This window comes from Ambystoma mexicanum, chromosome 12 (assembly GCF_040938575.1).
Source record: "Ambystoma mexicanum isolate Mex_15411 chromosome 12, UKY_AmexF1_1, whole genome shotgun sequence".
NCBI lineage: Eukaryota > Metazoa > Chordata > Amphibia > Caudata > Ambystomatidae > Ambystoma > Ambystoma mexicanum.
In genome coordinates, this window is record NC_090936.1 from 470,392,471 (window position 1) to 470,411,403 (window position 18,933).

General features: G+C 41.6%; 1 protein-coding gene across 1 annotated transcript in view; it reads right to left on the minus strand.

Moving 5' to 3' along the window:
- Positions 1-1,581: 1,581 nt before the first annotated feature.
- LOC138513680 (V-type proton ATPase 116 kDa subunit a 4-like) overlaps positions 1,582-18,933 on the minus strand; it is a 4,716,919-nt gene continuing 4,699,567 nt past the window's right edge. The window contains exon 30 of the mRNA XM_069628745.1: positions 1,582-3,747. Coding sequence (XP_069484846.1) covers positions 3,654-3,747 — 94 coding nt within the window. The 3' untranslated portion in view covers positions 1,582-3,653. The remainder of the gene's footprint in view (positions 3,748-18,933) is intronic.

Here is an 18,933-nt window from a genome sequence, read left to right on the forward strand (position 1 = left end):
TAGGCCTCTGTGAAGAGAAGAACTGTCTTGATTTATGAACTGGTGTTTCAAGGGAGAGATGTTTATTTTGCCAAGCAGGAGAATAAAAAATAACAGTTGTTTTGATGTGTGACCAAGCATTTCTAAAAGAGAAATTTCTTGTCAAGTGGAAGGAACTTGTGAATGGAAGAGACTTGTTGGGCTACGTTGAATGGAACTTTGAGATTACACAGAACTTTATCAGAATCGGATATTGCTCAAAGTATTCCTGACTTGATCGAGGGGAAGGGAGTTCCACCCTGGTCCCAAAGAATACTTTCTATAACCTTTGAGTTTGAAGTGATATACTATTTTGTGGAACTAAAACTAGCCAGACTTTCGTTGTATTCTTTTGTTGTATGCACTAGTGTGAGGGTCGGATACATTTTGGACACTAGGTCGTTTTCTTTAGTTTAAGTTTGCCAGGCAGGTCTACCCTTGTTAGGTTAGGGAAAGATAGGCGTTCATCTCAACGCTCTTTATTTAATAAAATGGCAACATTTGAGAAAACGTTACCTTTGTGTCTGTCTCACATTTCTGACCCCCCACATAGCAGAATGAAATTCAGCAGAAGTCTACAGAAATGGCTTGTGTCTTTTAATACTTAAGACTCATAACAAAAGAAAATGTGAAACGGTAACCTGTGTGTTTTTCATCATTTGACAGTGGCATGCTTCATTATATTGAGGAATATTTGACATTTAAGAAAAAATAAACACTTTTGGGTGTGTCAAATACGAAGGCATGCAAAATAGAGCTACAGTTTAAAAGCTTTTGGGGAATCAACATATTTTAATTGTCTTTAAAGAAAGAAGGCATAGCTTTGGGCAGTTTACTGGTGCTTTCGGAAGCAGTAGCAGTAACGAGATGGATGAGGGGCATGGAGCGGAGATCTCTGCCATGCAGTCGTCCTGTCTTGTCAGTGAGCCGTGTTGAGCGCATGCATGAGATTTTCATGTAGGTGCACCACAAATGGATTTCTATGGAATCTGTCTTGTTTTGCACAGGGTCAGGATCAGGTGGATTCCAGAGTGTACTTGCAGGTGGCGTTTACTTTTCCATGAGACAGAGTGGAAAATTGAAAGTATAAAAGTGGGTTTGACTTGCTTTTACTCTTTCCATGTCCAGTCAACCTTGTGGAACTGTAAAATTTCGTGCAGAGGACCCCACAACATGTAAGTGCTGATGTTGGTGGTCCGCTTGATGCCATTTACGACTTTTATAAAGTGAACGGGGGTGCCAGCACAGACCCGTTGAGACAGGCTGAAATAAATTGCCTCAAGCCTGGAAGCATTGCTACCCTTCTTGAAAACGATTGTATTGCTGTATACTCATCGTAGCTGGTGCCTGCAGTGCGCCCATGAGCGCAGGGCCCTGGGCAATAGCACAGACTGCCCATGCTCAAGGCAGAACCTGGCGGTCATCATCTCCTCTGTTGCTTCTTTGTATTTGAACACATGTCCACCATGCTGCAAATAATGCCAGTAGCGCATGAATGTTCTTTTTTTGGTTTATGTTGCACAGTTCATTTGCATATACAAATACAACACACTCAATCACCTTTGCAATGTAGTTTGGCCTTGTGTCATGTTGTGTTGGTTGTTAAATGTTGCATGTGGTAGATCAGCTACATATTGTATTGTTTGCCAAATATATGAATAACATGAATACTGCAAGTTATTTAAGGAGCAAGCACTTCAATTTCCTAGAATTCACACTCTTTAAAGGATAACAGATGTTGATATTCTTGCAGCAAATTGTTACATCTATCAAATAAATGTTTCCAAATGACCTAGCTTAAACATGTAACATAAAATATGTGTATATCAACCAGGACCAAAGCACTCATGAACCACTGCTAACCGCAGTGTTGTTAAAGCTGTGATTTAAAGGCTGTTCACCACCATCAACAGTCCGTGAAACCCTTGCCACCTAAGGGGTGGGCAAAAGCACGTATTTTCAGGCAGAACAAGTAATGGGAAGTCCTTTTCAAATGCGTGGTGCGCAAAATGAAAGCATAAAAGGGTCTTTACATTATAATTTTGCGCACCATCTCATGTTGCTGCTATTCCAAGGGATAGGAGGGTAGCAACATGGAGTTTGTATCTCTGCTTTGCTTTCTCCTCTGTATTGGAAGTGCACATGGTTTTACACCATGAGATTTTCATACAGGCGTAAAACCGAAGAATTCATGTGAAATATGCGTTGGGTTAGCACCTGCTAAAGACCAGGTAGATTTCGTAGGAACCATTATAAAACGCTGCCTGCACAGCATAATTTGCAGGAGGCATTTTATCGCTAAGAAAGAAGAGATTCAAGTAGATCTCCTTCATTTGCTCTTCACAATTACACTCTGCTTTGTGAATGATGAAAATTGCATATGCACGGTCCATCAACACGTAATTGCAAGTGTTAGTGGTACCCTACATTCAATTAGCATGTCTTTCTAAATAACCCCCAAACTGTCCGTGTGTGGCATTTTAATTTAAAACTTCAATTGCACGAACTGGACCACATCTTTTTGCACTTAAGTGTAAAATGCCCCATTATGTTTGTGGAAAAGTGTAAATTCCCCTCACATTAAGGGATTGGGGGAGACATTTACATTGGATTCCTATGAAATCTACTTTCTTTTACTGGGTGGTAATTTCAGGTGGACCCTGCAGGAATGCAATGCATTACTGTCAGCATGAAAGTGCATGCTGGTGGTGATGCAGAGGCATTTATCAGGTGGATAGGGAACAGCAGGCAGACATAAAAAGTCCACTCTGCTCCCCATCTCCGTCTGACAAATTGTACAGCATCTGATGGATCAGTAAAAATAGCACTAAAAGTGTACCACAGCTTTTACTGCCTTTTTAACCGATCCACAGGCCCCATGAAATAGCCCCAATTGTCCCTAAAGTAGCAAATATGACAGTGTAGATCTATTGAATCAATTGTGAAGAGTGGGTGTCATTTTGTGGGTCCCACAGATCAGTACAAATGGTGGCACGGGTAGCAGTCCACTTATACAGCCTTTTTACCGATTCACAGCATTAGCCACAATGTTTAAGTTGAAGTTGAGGAGTAGGATCGACTTTTATATGTATGCCTGCTGTTCCTGCACCACCTGACAAATGCATCTGCATTACCGCCAGCATGGTAATCTAATGGAGTCCTATGGAATTCATCTGAAAATACCACCTTGTGAAAGAAAGCAAGCAGATTACATAGGAATCCATTGAAAATACATTTGCGGGAGGCATTTTCACTTTTACAAGTAAAGTGTAAAGGCAACGTTTTACTCTTTTTTAGTGGTGGAAAAGTTAGAAATTGCACATGGGGGTCTTTTTGCACTTGAGTGCAAATGGACATGGCCCCTTTCTGCAATTCAAGTTCTTAATAAAAATGACCCAAAAAGGACCCAATCAGGCTCTCCAGACCCTGCAATTCACCATGCTGTCTGCCAGTGGAACATACTTATGAAAAATCTAGAAAACACTACCCATCCTAATAACAAACAATACAATGAAAATACTTAGTTAATCGAAAACAGAAAATGTTCAACTAAAGCTTTGTCTGTGAGATGGTGTTGTAGGAACAAAGATATGCATTTTCCCAAAGAGAGTCCATCGCCTGCAGTGCCTGCGACTTCATGTCGGTGAAGCTTTCTGAAGGATAATTTTGAACGAGAACGGCGTAAACATATAACCAGTCCCCGAGTAGAACTTGTTCTGAAATTCCACCCTGTCAAAGGAATTCAGAAAAAGTACAGTAAAAATCATGAAATAGAGACAGAATTTATTCAGAAGCAAGCAAGTTGGATAATGTTTCTAAGAAAACATTTTGCTCTAAACTTAACCTCAGCAAAAACTGATAATTCCTGAAAGGAACCTTGAGAACCCTGATTTTAATTCACTTGTCTGTTCATGCCATGGTCAGAACCTCTTATCTCGGTAATACTGTAAGGAGTCAAACCTGTTATGCGATTTGAGGCTACAGAGTAGTAGGTGGTTTAAGGCTGAATTGTCTAAAGGCTAGGTTAGCTAGTGGCCAGTTGCACGCAGTGACAAAATGAAGGCACAATAAATGAAGGCTCAGACCAGATAAAAAAAAAAATATTCATAACAAAACATTTGCAAAATAGAGTGAAATATACATTTATCGAAAGAAACACCATGCAAATCACATTTACTTTGCAGAAGTTACTGAATTTAAAACATTATCACTTTACCACATTGTTCAGAGGTTTAACCATTGCTCCAGCGTTATCAATGAATTACTGCGTAAAGATCCACGGGCACCAGATCACTTGGTTAGTTCTTTTATTTTTTCGTTCCGAGTCTCACCTGCATCAATTGACACAGCTATACAGTACCTGGAACACCTATGTGGGTGGATGATTTTATGTTCCTCAGGGAGATGACGCTAGAGGCAGGTGTACTCGCATGCACCAGGTCACAATATATCTCCTTTCTTAATTTACCAATTAAATTAGCCAAATAAATGAAGACACAGTGTATACTGGTGAGGGATGGAAAGGAAAAGGGGGGAACAAAACAAGGAAAAGGTCAACATTTGGAAAATAGTCAAAATATTAGTTACTCACACAGTTTTGAAGCATGGCAGGGCACATTTTAGTCCCGCAACTCTTTTGCCCTTCAATGTCTGAATAACCTCTACTTCCTTGGGGTTCGACATAGTTAAGCTCACACTCTACTGCTTATAGCCCTGTCCTGCCGAGTCTCGGGCTGACCAAATTACCCTCTGCCCTTGTCTCGGGCTTGAGGAATACTGCTTGTTCCATCTCCTACCATCTTCCAACATAATGTAATGTTGGTGCTACTTTCACAAATCGACAGGCAGGAAAATAAACAAACTGCCCTTCCTAACTTCGAAAGGTTTACACACTCTCAACCAGTCTCCACACCTCACATCATCAACCTCTTTCCTTAACCTCTTGTCATTGTATGCTACCTTGTGACTTCGCCTGGTGGGTGTGCACTCTCTCTGTAATTTGCTCACAATTGATCTTGATCTCACTGTGCCCCTCTGTTCCCCCCAACACAAAGACTAAAATCTGATTTTATATCCTTAAAAAGGTAGCTTGCTCGGTAGCCAGATGTGCGGTATCATAATAGGCTTTCCTTATACACTTAAAAAAGAAAGTACTCACCGTCAGTAATATCTTTTCTGATGGTTCGATAATTCCTCACACAAGTTGCTCATCGTCTGAAGTACACCCCTGATGCAGACAGGTCCAGAGAGTTTTCTACACCAACAAGATGGTGCTGTGTGGCTCTGATGTAGGCTCCATCATGACTGCTCAGCGCAGTCTCGTGCCAGAAGTGATGTGATGTTTTAGGAAAGATTCCTCTTTACTGCACCTTTCCTTCCATTTCTATGGACCCCCAAACTTTTTGCTTTTCTTTTTGTATCTGACCTGTTCTTTTTACATTGCAGTGAAGCCTTAAGATTCACAATACTGGCTTATGCTCATCTGTTATGGGGGAACTGACATGTCCTTCAGGCTGTCAATACTGGGAAACATTGTTTCCTTTAGTGTATTTACTTTGTTACTACTTTTAGTATTTTATCACTTGTGGTATATCATTGTACAATGCATCTTACAATGTAATACAATGGGGTGCACTTTTTGTTTTGCCCTAGACTAACACTCAGAGGATTTTTGGTTACTCTAGGTGTGCTAAATGGACAAGCTGGTGGCAGCAGTGATGTTTTACCATTTTTGGTGCATTACGTTTTAGCCTTACCATGTTTACCATGTCTGGCTAGTGGTCAAACATGGCCATGCCACGAGATTTTTCGCTTGTCCTTTGGCCATCTTGTCTTTTAGCCTTCAACCTGGCCTGTGAAAATCCTTCTATGGACTTCCAGTGCCTAGGAAAGCAGAGGCTTTTGGCCAGCTACCGGAGGGGTATGTGTTTGCTGCGAGGAAATGGGCTGGGACTGTCTGGCCCCAATCCACATACTGGTGCCATTGTGTCTGGGTGAAATTAATGAGGTTTGCCGACAGTGGTCCTGATTGGACTACTGCTGGGGTGTGGGCCAGATCTGTCATTGGCTAGTGGGGACTGCTGCTCTTACCTGGCTTTTTGGATAAGATGAGGACCCCTGCACCCACTCTAGAGAAATCCTGGAAGAAACCAGCTACAATACTTTTAAGGAGACCGTGGACCCGTCGGAAGAAGGCTCGGCGGCCAACTTCTGCTGCTGCCCTGGTAGAGCCCTGTCCTATGGAAGATCTCCAGCAGTCCTGCGAAGGAGCTGCACACCTTGGAGTGAAGGGAACATCCATTCTTGATGTCTGCTTGAAGTAGTACAAAGAAGAGCCTTCGGAAGTGCCCCAGGACTGCCCTGTGGCTGACCAGCTCTGAGTTTGCGTTAACGTGCTGCAGACGTTGCCGTTTCCGAGTTGAGGGCTGGAACTTGGGGGATCCTCAGCGTGTGCAACCTCTGCAGAATTTCGTGGCCCTAGCATTAAAGGGATCCGAGATAGGAGGGAAAGTCTGAACCTGGCAAGTGAATCCATTTGCGTCACCGTGCATCAGTGGGCATCTGAAGTTGCTTACCTGTGTCCATTCCTGTCCTGAGAGGGGCCTTGCATCGATTATTTTTGCTGCATTCTTCAACTGGGAGACCTTGCACCAGAATTAGACACCGACCAGAGAGCTGCTCAAACCTGCAACCCCTGAGGATCAAAAACTGAGGCTGATGGTGGGAAAAGCAACCTTATACCTTCAACCGACCTACAAAGTCTCATGAAGAATCGGAGTACGGGGGGTGAGTTATAGCAATACTTACTTGTTCCCCAAACTCCATTTAAAAGTTTGCTAACTTTTCTGTTAGCTAGTTTAACCAGTCCCCTAACCATTGGAACTGTTCACTGGAACCCAGAGACCCTACCATCATTCTTTCCAGCCTCACAAACTGTGTGGAACTTTGCTGAACTTTTGTGCACAAGACCGAAGACAATTTAGGGTTGGACTCCTGAAGCTAGGGTTGGTTCTCTGTGGACTTGTAGTGCTAATACTTACAGGTACCTTCATTTTCAAGGGTTTCATATGTATTTTGCCCTACACCAGTAATTGTATATATGTATCTAATTTGTAGTATTGAGTGATAATATTACCTGTTTGTTTTGTAAGGGAAGCATGGTATCACAAGTAGGACACTAACACAAAAGGTACAATCTGTAAAACCTTTATTGAAGTTTCAATGGGGTTGGAGAAACTACTACTTTGCCCTATTGCTAAAATGGGAGTCGTCTTGACCATCAAATAATAAATAAAACAGTCCTAGTTGAGTCTGTCAAATCAAAATGGCCTATATTAACAAAAACATAATGCCTGCCCTATATCTAGTACTAAAAATGGTGAAAAGGAGAATATGTATGCAAAAGAAAGTCAGGGCCCAAATATAAAGATTAAATATGACTGAGTCAGCTCTCCTCTCCACATTGGACAGCACCGAGTAAGGCGGTCCATGTATGCAAGATGACACTCTGACTCCGGATCTTCACACAATAGGCAGTTCAAAATGTGGTTCGAGGCCCGCCTGGCCTTCTACACTAAAGTCTTACTTTCCAATTTCCAAAACACTGTTCACCACAAAGTTCACGTCGGTCCCCCTCAGTCGGGCTCAGACCTTTCACAGCAAAACAAAACACCTGCAGGGGTTCCCTTCCCCAAGCTTAATTCACCTCCGTTAGGGGTTCTCATCCCATAACTTATTACAACTTTGGTCTCCCTCAGTTGGGCTCGGACCGTTTTTGGATGTCGAAGACTTTCAAATGTGCGTGGCTTTTTTTCTACGGACCTGCGAAGGACCACTTAGACTTTCCAGCTTTCAAGTCACAATCCTATGTTATTTGCCCCAGTGCCTCCTGGTCTGGGTAGTTCATTGTATTATGCACCAAAGTTCACATTCTTACTTTCCCCTTTTTCTCAGGGTTAAACTTTATCGCTACAAACTTTTCACCTTTCACACAGACTTTCGACTGGGCACAAGCCTCTCGCTGGACCACTCCGTTACTCAGTATCGTCAACTTAGGTCTGCCTTTCTTCGCGTCTCATACACATGCGTGTAGCATTCAATTGTGCGATATAATCTTGCCACTTCAATCTTCAATGTTTCTTTAGCACACAACGATCTCTCATGCCAACACACCGGCTGTGTGCGTTTCTTTCTTGTTTTTATTGTCTTCAATTATACGAGTCAAGGGTAGTATCACAGGCTTGGCCTCGCCTCCCTAACTCTGGCCTTCACCCGGGAGGGTCACTGGCATCCTTGAAACACAATGCAGCCTTCTCGTTTGGGATTCAGCCTTCTCCACGTGTCTTTCATGATCTTTTGGAGGCAAAGACCTCCTGCAGGGAACTCCTGGGTTTCTCCACCCGTGGCTCTTGTCCCTTGGTCCGTTGCTCTTCTCCAGTAGGTCCACTTTTGCCCCAGAAGTTCTGCTCTTACTTGTGTTCGACCTTGCTCAGAGTGTGTCTCTATGTTCCGCCTTGTATCATGTGAGCGGAGCAAATTGGTATCAGACGTATGCACTTTTGAGTTAAGTGCCTGACTTTGCTTGACCCAATTAGCGGACATGTCCACTGCGATGTGTAAGAGTTAGCATTGGTACTCTCAGTCGCCCTCTTCCTTGGCCCAGTGTTTGTATAGAAAGGTAGGGGGGGTTGGGACATCAGAGTCCTATGTAATAGGAAGGATCATAGGTACGGGAAAGGGAAGAATACCGTGTCTTGCCATCGGCTGCCTCACCCCCACTCCCCAAAGACCCCTCACCAAGGTGATCCTGCTGCACTGGTCCACCCCCAGGGTCTGGATTTAAAGGCGACGGTCGTGCCTTGGGCACCTGAGAGAGAGATCCCTGGGGACTAGCAGGTGAGACACCCTTTGGTTTCTCACATACCCTTCCCCTATGCGATGTAGCTGCATCTGTTTCACAGGAAAACCGGGAAAGAAAATCAACATTTCCCTGTTCCTTTCCTTTTCAGTGTTTCACAGTGAAACAGTAGGGTTGCAGGTCTAAGAACCATTGCATGACTCGAGGGTTAGAGTCCTTCCGTTGACTTATCCATACCAAAGGTGAGAGGTCGGTAACAAGTGGGAACTTTCTCCCCAAAAGGTAGTACCTCAGAGGAATAATTGCCCATTTGATGGCAGGGCCTCTAATTCCAATACAGAGTCATTTTCCTCACGTGGGAAGAGTTTACGACTAGTGAATAGGACGGGGTGTTCTAATCCATTGCATATTTGCGACAATACTGCTCCTAACCCTGTGAAGGAGGCATCCATCTGTAATACGAATTCCTTTGAGAAGTCCACCACTTTTAGTATTGGATTTTGACATAAAGTTTGTTTCAGTTTATAATAACACACATCGTCCTCATCAGTCTAACACATTTTCTGGGGCTTAGTTTGTCTGTCAGTCTGGCTGTTCTATCTGAAAAACCTGGGATAAACCTGAGGTAATAACCAATAAATGCTCACAGGTCTCTCTTGGTCTTTGGTGTGGGTACATCTGGAGTGGCTTTCACTTTTTCTAGCTGGGGCTGGACACTTCCATTCCCAGCAAAGAAGCCTAGGTATTTCACAGCTGAATGAGCAAGCTTACATTTTGATGGATTGGCAGTTAACCCTGCCTCTCTGAGGGTTCTCATAATAGTAGAACGATGAAAAAGGTGGTCCTCCCAAGTTTTACTATAAATGAGTATGTCGTCAATATAAGCCCAGCAGAAATCAGAGTAAGGCTGTAATATCCTGTCCATAAGTAATTGGAAAGTGGCTCTGGCCCCATGCATTCCAAAAGGGAGGACTTTGAATTGGAATAGCCCATTGGTGTCGAGAAATATATCTTTTCCTTATCAGGTCCATGTACAGGGACCTGCCAATATCCCTGGGTTAAATCTAGGGTTGACAGGAATGTGGCATTCCTAAGTTGATCTATTAACTGATCGATGCGCATCGAAGGCAGAGATGGCGTTAACCTGCCTGAAGTCTATGCAAAACCTCCAAGAATTATCAGGTTTTGTCACCAACACAATAAGGGAGGACCATGGACTCGAAGAGGGCTCTATAATGTTTGCCTTCAGCATTTTTGTAACTTCATCAATTACTATCTGCTTTCGTGCTTTTGGGAATCTATATGGTTTCAAATGGACCAGTTTTCCCTTTGGAGTTCTGATATAATGACAGAGTCATTGCTAGGGGGGGCTTAGGGGGCTATAGCCCAAGGTCTTTTGGTTGTAGCCCCGGATAGAAGCTCAGGGGCTACAAGCAAAAGACTAGCTAGCCCTGAATCCCGACAGCCCCGACATTAGCATAGCCCGAGATCTTTTTCAGCCCTAGCAACACCTCTGTATAATGATAAGTACCATCTACTCCCCTTGGTTTCTCACAGAATACATCAGGGAATGCCATAATAAGGTCATTCAAATCTTATTTCTGTTTAGATAGTTCTTGGGGAATAAGTTCAGAGTTGTCTATCTCCTCGGGTACCAAACAGGACAATATAGAGGAGGTAGTAGCCGAAGGATTTTCTTTATAGTCTTTTAGCAGAATCACGTGAAAGAAGTGGGTCTTTTGCCTTCTATCAGGTTGGGCTATTTTATAGGTATACGTTCCGGTTTGCTCTAGCACTTCATAGGCCCCATTCCACTTTGAGACAACTTTATTTTCAGAGGTAGGTAAGAGGACTAATACGTTCTGTCCCACTGAAAATGATCTTAAATTTACCTTCCTGTCATAGGTGCATTTTTGTTGGGCTTGAGCTTTCTCCATGTGAGTGTGGACTAAACTCTGGGTGAATTTCATGTGCTCTCGCAATCGGGTAACTGTCTGTGAGAGGAGAATAGGTGCCTCCTCTTTTTATTCCCAGGTCTCGCGGAGCACGTCTAAGACATCTATTCGTTCCCTACCATAGAGTAACTCAAAAGGGGAAAATCCAGTGGATGCCTGAGGGGTCTTTCTCACTGCAAATAGGGCCCATACTATCCTACTCCTTCCCATCCTCATCTACCTATTTTCTCAAAATAAATTTGAGAGTTTTGTTAAATCTCTCTACCAATCTGTCCATTTGGGGGTGGTAAACTGAGGTTCTTAGGTTGGTAATGTGGAGTCATTCCTTGACTTCACCCATAAGCTTACTCATGAAATTGGATCGCTGATCAGTTAGAATTTCCTTTGAGAAACCAACCCTAGAAAATAATGGCAGCAGGTGTTTTAAAATTTGGGTACCGAGTAGCATAATCAACGATTACGAGAACATATTTATTACACAGTCTAGAAGTTTCCAACGGTCTGTTGCGAAGGAACCAGGGTCCTCATTAACCCCCAAGCACTTTAGAGTTAGGCAATACCTCTTCAAGGCACTATAATGGACTAGAGGGGAGGAGAGGCACTGGGAAGGCTCTCTCCTGCATAATCATATACACATAGACAAAGGCAAGCACTGAAGAAGCTAGTTATTGTCTAATGTAAGGCACACTTAACTATTAGTTGGATAGATTTGTAATGTCAGATCCCAGGCATTTTAAAAGCTTAGCTAATGCGGTAGAGGAGTCAAACTCCCTCCTTCCCAGAAGGAATGTGGCCTGTGGGATCCAAATAGACCACATGCTTAGTGAGCAGTGTTCTTCACTATAGCCAGCACAAACTGACTTACCAGGTGTCCACTGTCCATCAAGGGTCCATGCAGATTAAAAATAGGACTCACATGTTTAGTGCGGCAAAATGCAGAATGGGATAAATTATACGTGTAAATTGTGGTGGATACTACAGGACCCAGATAACATGAGCAGGATGAGTGAAATATGGATAGAATGAATGAAAAGTGTTTGTACATAGATAACAATGTTAAGTTTTCTTTGGGCTAGTCCTCAAGGTTTGTAAAAGTCTGCAGAGCTGCAGTGTTTTTTTGCATAGTTAGCAAAATGGAGGAAAGCATAAGCTACAGTGCGTTTTTGCATAGCTAGCAAAATGGAGAACATCATGCCCTGATAAAACTGCTGACAACAAAGCAAGAAGGCTTTGGAGCATCCCTATTATGGAAGAAGGGCATATTTGGCTGAAATCATGCTCCAGTGACATCACCATGGCAAGCCAGACGTATATAAACCCCTGCTTGAAACCACTTTGGCAGGAAGGAACGGGAAGAGTGACGGGAGAAGACTGTTCCGGCAGTAGAGTCTTTTGCTACCATCCTCATTTGTAAGATTAAACTTGTTATCCTTACAAGATCGCCTTTGGCATTATTTCCCTAGAGGGGTGTAATCATTCAGGTGTGAGCGTAATTAGGGACATCCTTACAGGTCCAATGATATCCATCCCAATTCGAGAGAAAGTGACTTTTATTATCGGTAATGGGTTTAGAGGGGCAGGTTAGGGAATATGTGAGTTGTTTTTTTGGCATATCTCACATGTCTGAATGAAGTTCTTTGTCAGCATGGATACCCGGCCAATTATTGTGATATCAGCCAATGAGCACAGATTACATTCAGGCATCCGTGGGTCAAAGGTGGGTGTTAGCCTGGCATAAATGACATTTGCACCACTCCCAGCATCTGTTTCCATAGACTTTCTTAGTGTTAACATTGGCCTTATACTCCAAACATGGCTGTCGCAAGATCCATTCATATCTTGTAGCGCGTTCCATTGATATTGCAGAGGGAGCTACATAAGAATGTTAAAAAAACAACAGTTACCATTTGCTGAACTACTTTCCTTCAAAATATCCACCTCTGCCACATCCACCATCACCATGCATCTGATTTACAGACCCCCCCGGTACTACCTCCACTTTCGAAAAAATGATATATCACATTTTCTGTCCACTAATACGAAAAGTAATTCACAAGTTATAATCTTAGGAGATTATAATTTAGGCCTCGATGATCCTAAAGACTCTACAGCATCTGCCCTTAAGGACACCATCTCTGAGCTCGGATTCACACATCGTATAACCAGCCTTACCCATAACAAAAGTAGAACGCTTGATTGGCTAGCAGATCTTAACTGCAGCATCAATGTACTGTCCAATACTCGATCTGCATGGACCGACCACCACCTAATCACATTCACCATTGATAAGGTAACTCCCCTCAATACACATACACAAGCCCCACCCATGTTGACAAGAAGTAAAAAGAACATTACTTTAGCCAACCTGCTACCACTACTACGTCCAATCACTCATCCTATTACCTCCTATTCAGACCCATCTGATCTAGTGAATCTATACAATGAAACTATCCTCAAGGCTAAGAACACGATAGCACCTCTTAAAACGCAGAAATCCAAACCTCGTGCCCACATCAATAAATGGCACACACCACACCTAAAGGCTCTTAGGAAAGAGAAACGTACAGCGGAAACTGATTGGTAAAGTTCCCCATCAGAACTAAACAAAGATACTTTCACTGCAGCCTCACTTAACTACAAAATAGAAATTTTTCAGGCAAAAAAAAGATAACTTCAATGACCGTATTGCCAAAGCTAATTCCAGTACTAAGGAATTATTTAATATTCTGAAAGAACTGGACTCTCCTGCTCCCACCTCCCACCTGACTCCTGTACGAAGGACACCTATGGTGTACTAACATACAGAACGCTCTCCAAGATAAAATCACCTTGCTACTAAATAGAATGCATTAAATGATTGATATGTGAAAAATGTCACTCCAATGCGCCAACTCCTTAGATTATTAAATGAGAGATTGCTGTTTGGTGAGTCAAATCAAGTTTATTAACATAGTGTTATCTTCACACTGATTAAGTTATAATTTATAACTCTTTTTCCAGAATCAAAATTGTGTTAATTTTCTCTTTCACACTGGTCACATTATAGTTTTAACCTCTTTTTCCAGAGTCAAATTATGTTTATTTTCTCAACACGTGTTTCCCCATTGCCAGTTACAATGGTTCATCAGGTGAAAAAGAAATGATATTGGTCTGTATGAAAACAAAGAGAAAAAGAAGGAAAGAGATATGAAGTTAATGTTTCCCTTATCTTTTTTTGTAAAGTTAGTGAGAACAAAAAATGCTCATTGCTTGTGATTACTCAAATCATTTTTAAATATGCTGACTCATCCACTTTGTATGGCTGTTTATATGTAATTTTCTTGAACCATTATCCTTATCCAGGAGTTTAGCCACTTCTGGTAAACTATACTTTATTGGATAACCAATTTCTTATAACTGTAGGGAAGAGGAAAAAAGACAAGAAAAAGATTTTGGTTTCAGGAGAAAAATTAGTAGAGTAATCTAAAGTTTAAAAATTATTATTAACAAACTATTATATTATGGTCCAGTTTAACCTTACCTTGGTATTGATATGCTCTCTCTTCAAAAACGAAGCAAGATGGCCTTGATAAGCCGCTCCATTGTTCTCAGCTGCTTTCGCAATGTTTGATTGCCGAAATGCGCTATTTATTGCATACTAGCCGGCGCGATGACGTCATCACGCCGTGCGAAACGTTATATTTGCGTGACGCGATGACGTCATCACGCCGGCACGTTTCTTACGCACCCGGCGGCCATTTTGGAGCAATAAGGATCCCTCAATATAAGCCTAAATCTCGTGGTAGCAATTACTGCTCTTGCTAGTTTGCTAATTCTATTTTAAGACTCCATCCATTGTGAACTGTTGCTGAGACTGTACGTTTTTCTGGCTGACTAGTCTATAGAGATATCAAAGGATCATTGATATAATTATTGGTCTTATTTATGCAGCAATGGTTAAAATAGTATGAAACAAAAAATAAAAAATAAATAAATAAAAATACCCAAAATAATTAATATGTAAAGTGTACAGAGAAAGGCTGGAATGAAAGCAAAGAGTTACCATGTAGAAATCAAATACTGTATACTGACTTACATATATTTCTGCATATTATTAAACATACAAACAATATATCACAATTCAATCCAGAGGCACATACGTCCATTATGCAAATCCATTTACTCTCTTGTTTCCAATTGTTGGCGCCCTCCGAAAGCAAATGCTTGGTGAGATATCTGGATGCTTTTGAAGGCTTGGATCTGTAAGTAGAATGTTCCAATTTTCTGATAGTGTACGTTTTATTTTCTTAGCTTCAGTGCTATATGTTGTGATAAACTGAATCTTTTGTTCCAATGATCCAATCTTAGGTTTGTCAATTAATGGTGATTCTCTTGAGATTTTTTTGGCTTTATTGATAGCAGCTTTAATATTGTTGGATCCATATCCTCTCTGTTTAAATTTTGAAACTGTTTTTTTCAAGTTTTCCTGGAAGGTGAGTTGTGTGCTGCAATTCCTTTTAATCCTTAAGATCTCCCCATAAGGAATATTGTAAATAGTGAGTCTTGGATGATGGGATGAAGGAAAAAGGAGACTGTTTCCGGCTGATGGTTTTGTAAATAATTTTGATTGGATCTGGTCATCCTCCACAAATAGTTCTAGATCAAAAAATTCAATATTGGTTGGACTGGCTGTAAATGATAGGTTGAATGTATTGTTGTTCAAATGAGTAACATAAATCTCAAGTTGTTGAAGATCTCCTTCCCAAATTATTAAAATATCATCAATAAAGTGACCTCAGAAACGTATATTGTTAGAAAAACTGGGGTGTTACCAAGCATGTTGTATCTCAAATAATCCCATAAACAGGTTAGCATAAGCTGGGGCAAATTTGGACCACATAACATTCCCCTGCAATTTTTTGTAAAGAGTATTGTCAAAAATGAAAATGTTGTGATAAAGACAGAAATGTAACATTTCTATGATCATTAAGTTTTGCTGTAGGAAGGAGTGATCTTGTTTTCAAAAAATACAACATACTTTCCAGACCTTTATTATGCTTGATGCTAGTATATAGTTGAACTACATCCAATGCAACAAATAGGTAACTGTTGTCCCACAGTATTTGATTAAGTTGCTGAATTATGTTAACAAAGGAGGAAAGATTTGCTGTCAATGGTTGGATATGAGTATCAATATAATGTGAGATGTTTTCTGTTATTGAGCCAATCCCATTTATTATTGGTCGCAGAGCTGGGAAATCTTTATATGCTTTGTGCACTTATGGCAAGAAGTACATTGTTCCAGGTATGGTGTTTTTGCAAAGTAGGCATTGATACTCTTTTTCAGTTATAAGATTTTGGTCAAACCATATTTTGATTTTTTCATTCCATTCAAATTCTAACTCTGGTAAAGGGTTATGGGTGAATACTTCATAACATTCTTTCATGTTAAGATGCTTCAATCCTTCCCTGATATAATCTGTTCTATTGAAAGGAACAGTTTTACCACCTTTATTGCTGCCTTCGTTATCACAGATGTATCTTCTGCCAGGTTCCTTAGAGCAGATCTTTCTCCCTTGGTCAAGTTGTTATTTGTTTTTGTGTAGTTATTGTTGAGATAATCTTTCCGTAATTTGTTGCTCACTGTTTTTTGGAAGACTTCAATCACATTATCTGAAGAAAAAGTTGGAATAAATGTGGATTTTGGTTTAAGTTTTGTTTCCTCTGAAAGGTCTAGTATGCCTAGTTCCTCCAAAAATACATCTTTCGTATAAAGTCGGTCTTCCTCAATATTTAGCAAATCAACAGTGTCCTCCAACATTTGTTCTGTAAGTGTAGATGGGGATGGTGTCACTTCTTGTTTTTTTCTTATGGCGATTTCCTCAAAGAATTTTTTGAGTTTCAATTTTCTACAAAATCGAAAAAGATCAAGTTGAGTCTGAAAGTAGTCTCCTTTATATGTAGGAAAAAAGGACAGTACTTTGCTAAGAGCTGTTGTTAATGCCGGTGTCACATTGTGATCTGAAAGGTTAATGATTAAATTCATCTTCTCTTCCCTTGCTTTTGTGCTCTTGTTTCTACTCCTTGATTTGTTAGAGCGTGTTTTGCTTCCTCCTCTCTTACCTCTAAGGCGCTTGGTTGTGAGGTATTTGGAGGTAGTTTTGGGTTGGGTGATGCTCCACAGTATGTGGGATTGTTGGTCCTGGAACTTTTTCTGTATCTCAAAACCTCTTCCAAAAAAGGACATTTTTTTATTTTAAATTTGGATTGGTTTCAGAAGTTGATGCAATACTTGGAGCTGGAACTGTTACTGATGGTTCAATCTCCTGTGTTTCTTTATCGCTTGCAGTTTCAATATCTGAGGACGACTGTGTAGAAAAGTTACTTTTTGCTGTTGAATCTTTACTTTTATTCCCTTTCGGTTTGAATTGTTGTCTTGGGTTAACATCATATTTTCTTTGAAAAGTAAAGATGCTGTTGTTAATATAATCGTCCCCATCCCTAATGAATGTTCTTTGTTTTTTGATTTTCAATTCTTTCTTATAGTTGGCCAGAAAGTCTCCCATAATCTTGTAATTTTTTAAGGTAATCTCCGGGCATTCCAATGCTTTAATTGCCTCTTTTGTATCTTCTATGTCTTTCATGATTTTCTCATGTATCTGAGCTGCTTGATTAATTAACCTTATCATCATCTCTTTGGACATATTGTTCAATAAATTCACCCAATCTTCAAAGGCTAGTGTTTCTTCTTCTTCAAAGGGTGGAAAAATGCATATGCGTAACCCTCTTGGGATTCGATTGACCTCTAAATACATCTTGAGTGTTTTAATTTCCCACCATATATTTAGCTCCTGTTTGCTCAAATTCTCAAGTTGTTCAAATAAGTGTCTCAAGGAGTAGTTGTTTCTTTGTGATGAACTGGATGTGCTTGTTTGCCGATGTCTCAAAAATAATTCCTCTGCTTGTGCATCTCTTGTTACGCTCACCTGACTCCCACGGAGGCGCTGGCCTGGTTCGCGCTGCTGTGACCTCTTCTAAGGTGATGTGCAGGGTTCGGAAGACGGACTGGACCGGGCCCCCAAATCTGGCTTGTCTGGCTCGCAGAAGTATCCTTCTGTAGGCGAAAATAGGGGATTAACTGTCTGCGGGGTAATGCAATCGGCCTCCCACTTTCCCCTCTCACCCTCCTTGAAACCCTTCTGTGATTTCTCGTAGCGTCTCACCTTAGGGTCTGGAAGAACGAGCTCTCTATCCTGCTTCTGATGCAGGGGCGCGTTGGTATCCAGTTACTTCACTGGATTTTCGGATTGGTGAGAACCAAACTTGCTTGGCTTCCAGGTAAGTTTTTTTGATAAGAGATTCCCCTTGTGTCCATGCATTAATGTACTAATGCTAGTGTCTTTTTCCCCATAGGGGCCGGGGCACGGAATGCCGGGGAACAGGCACCGACCCGAGATGAGAGGTGAAATCCTTGTAGAAATCAGGTAAATCTTTAATGAGCGTTTTTTTTGGAATGTCTTTTCATTCGCTCATTAACGCTGATGTCTCTTTTTCCCCTTAGGGGCCGGGGTCCGGAAATGTCAGGATGCGGCGCGGACCCGAAATGAAGAGGGAATGAATCAACAGGTAAGTCTTAACATGGAGATTTAGCTTTCCTTATTCCCTTCTCTCTGTCACCTTTTGTTCTGGTCTTCTTCTCCCTCGGCACTGGGGCGTGACTGCGAATCCGGATGATCACTGCTGAACATGGAGGCGCCCTGTAAAGGTGAGTGGAATGCGGCGCTGCAGCGATCGACGCGATGAGCTTTTAAATTAAAGTCTTCCCTTTCAGGATTGTCGGCGAGATGTCTCCGGGATGCGGATTTAGCAGGTAAGGACTTTTCCTTCTTCTGTTCTCTTATTCTCTTCCTTTGCAGGTGATCCAGGATGCTGGTAGGCGTGGCAGAAGTCAGGATGCAGGCGCAGACACGGTGAGCGTCCAGCTGCTAGATGCAGAACAACGCGAAGCATGTGTGGCTGTTCGGGTGGGGTTTAAATAGCCTTGGAAGAAGTTCCAGGTATGTATCCTTCATCCAATCAGGTATGTATCCTTCCCCGACCACACCCGGATGGTAAATTAGTCCC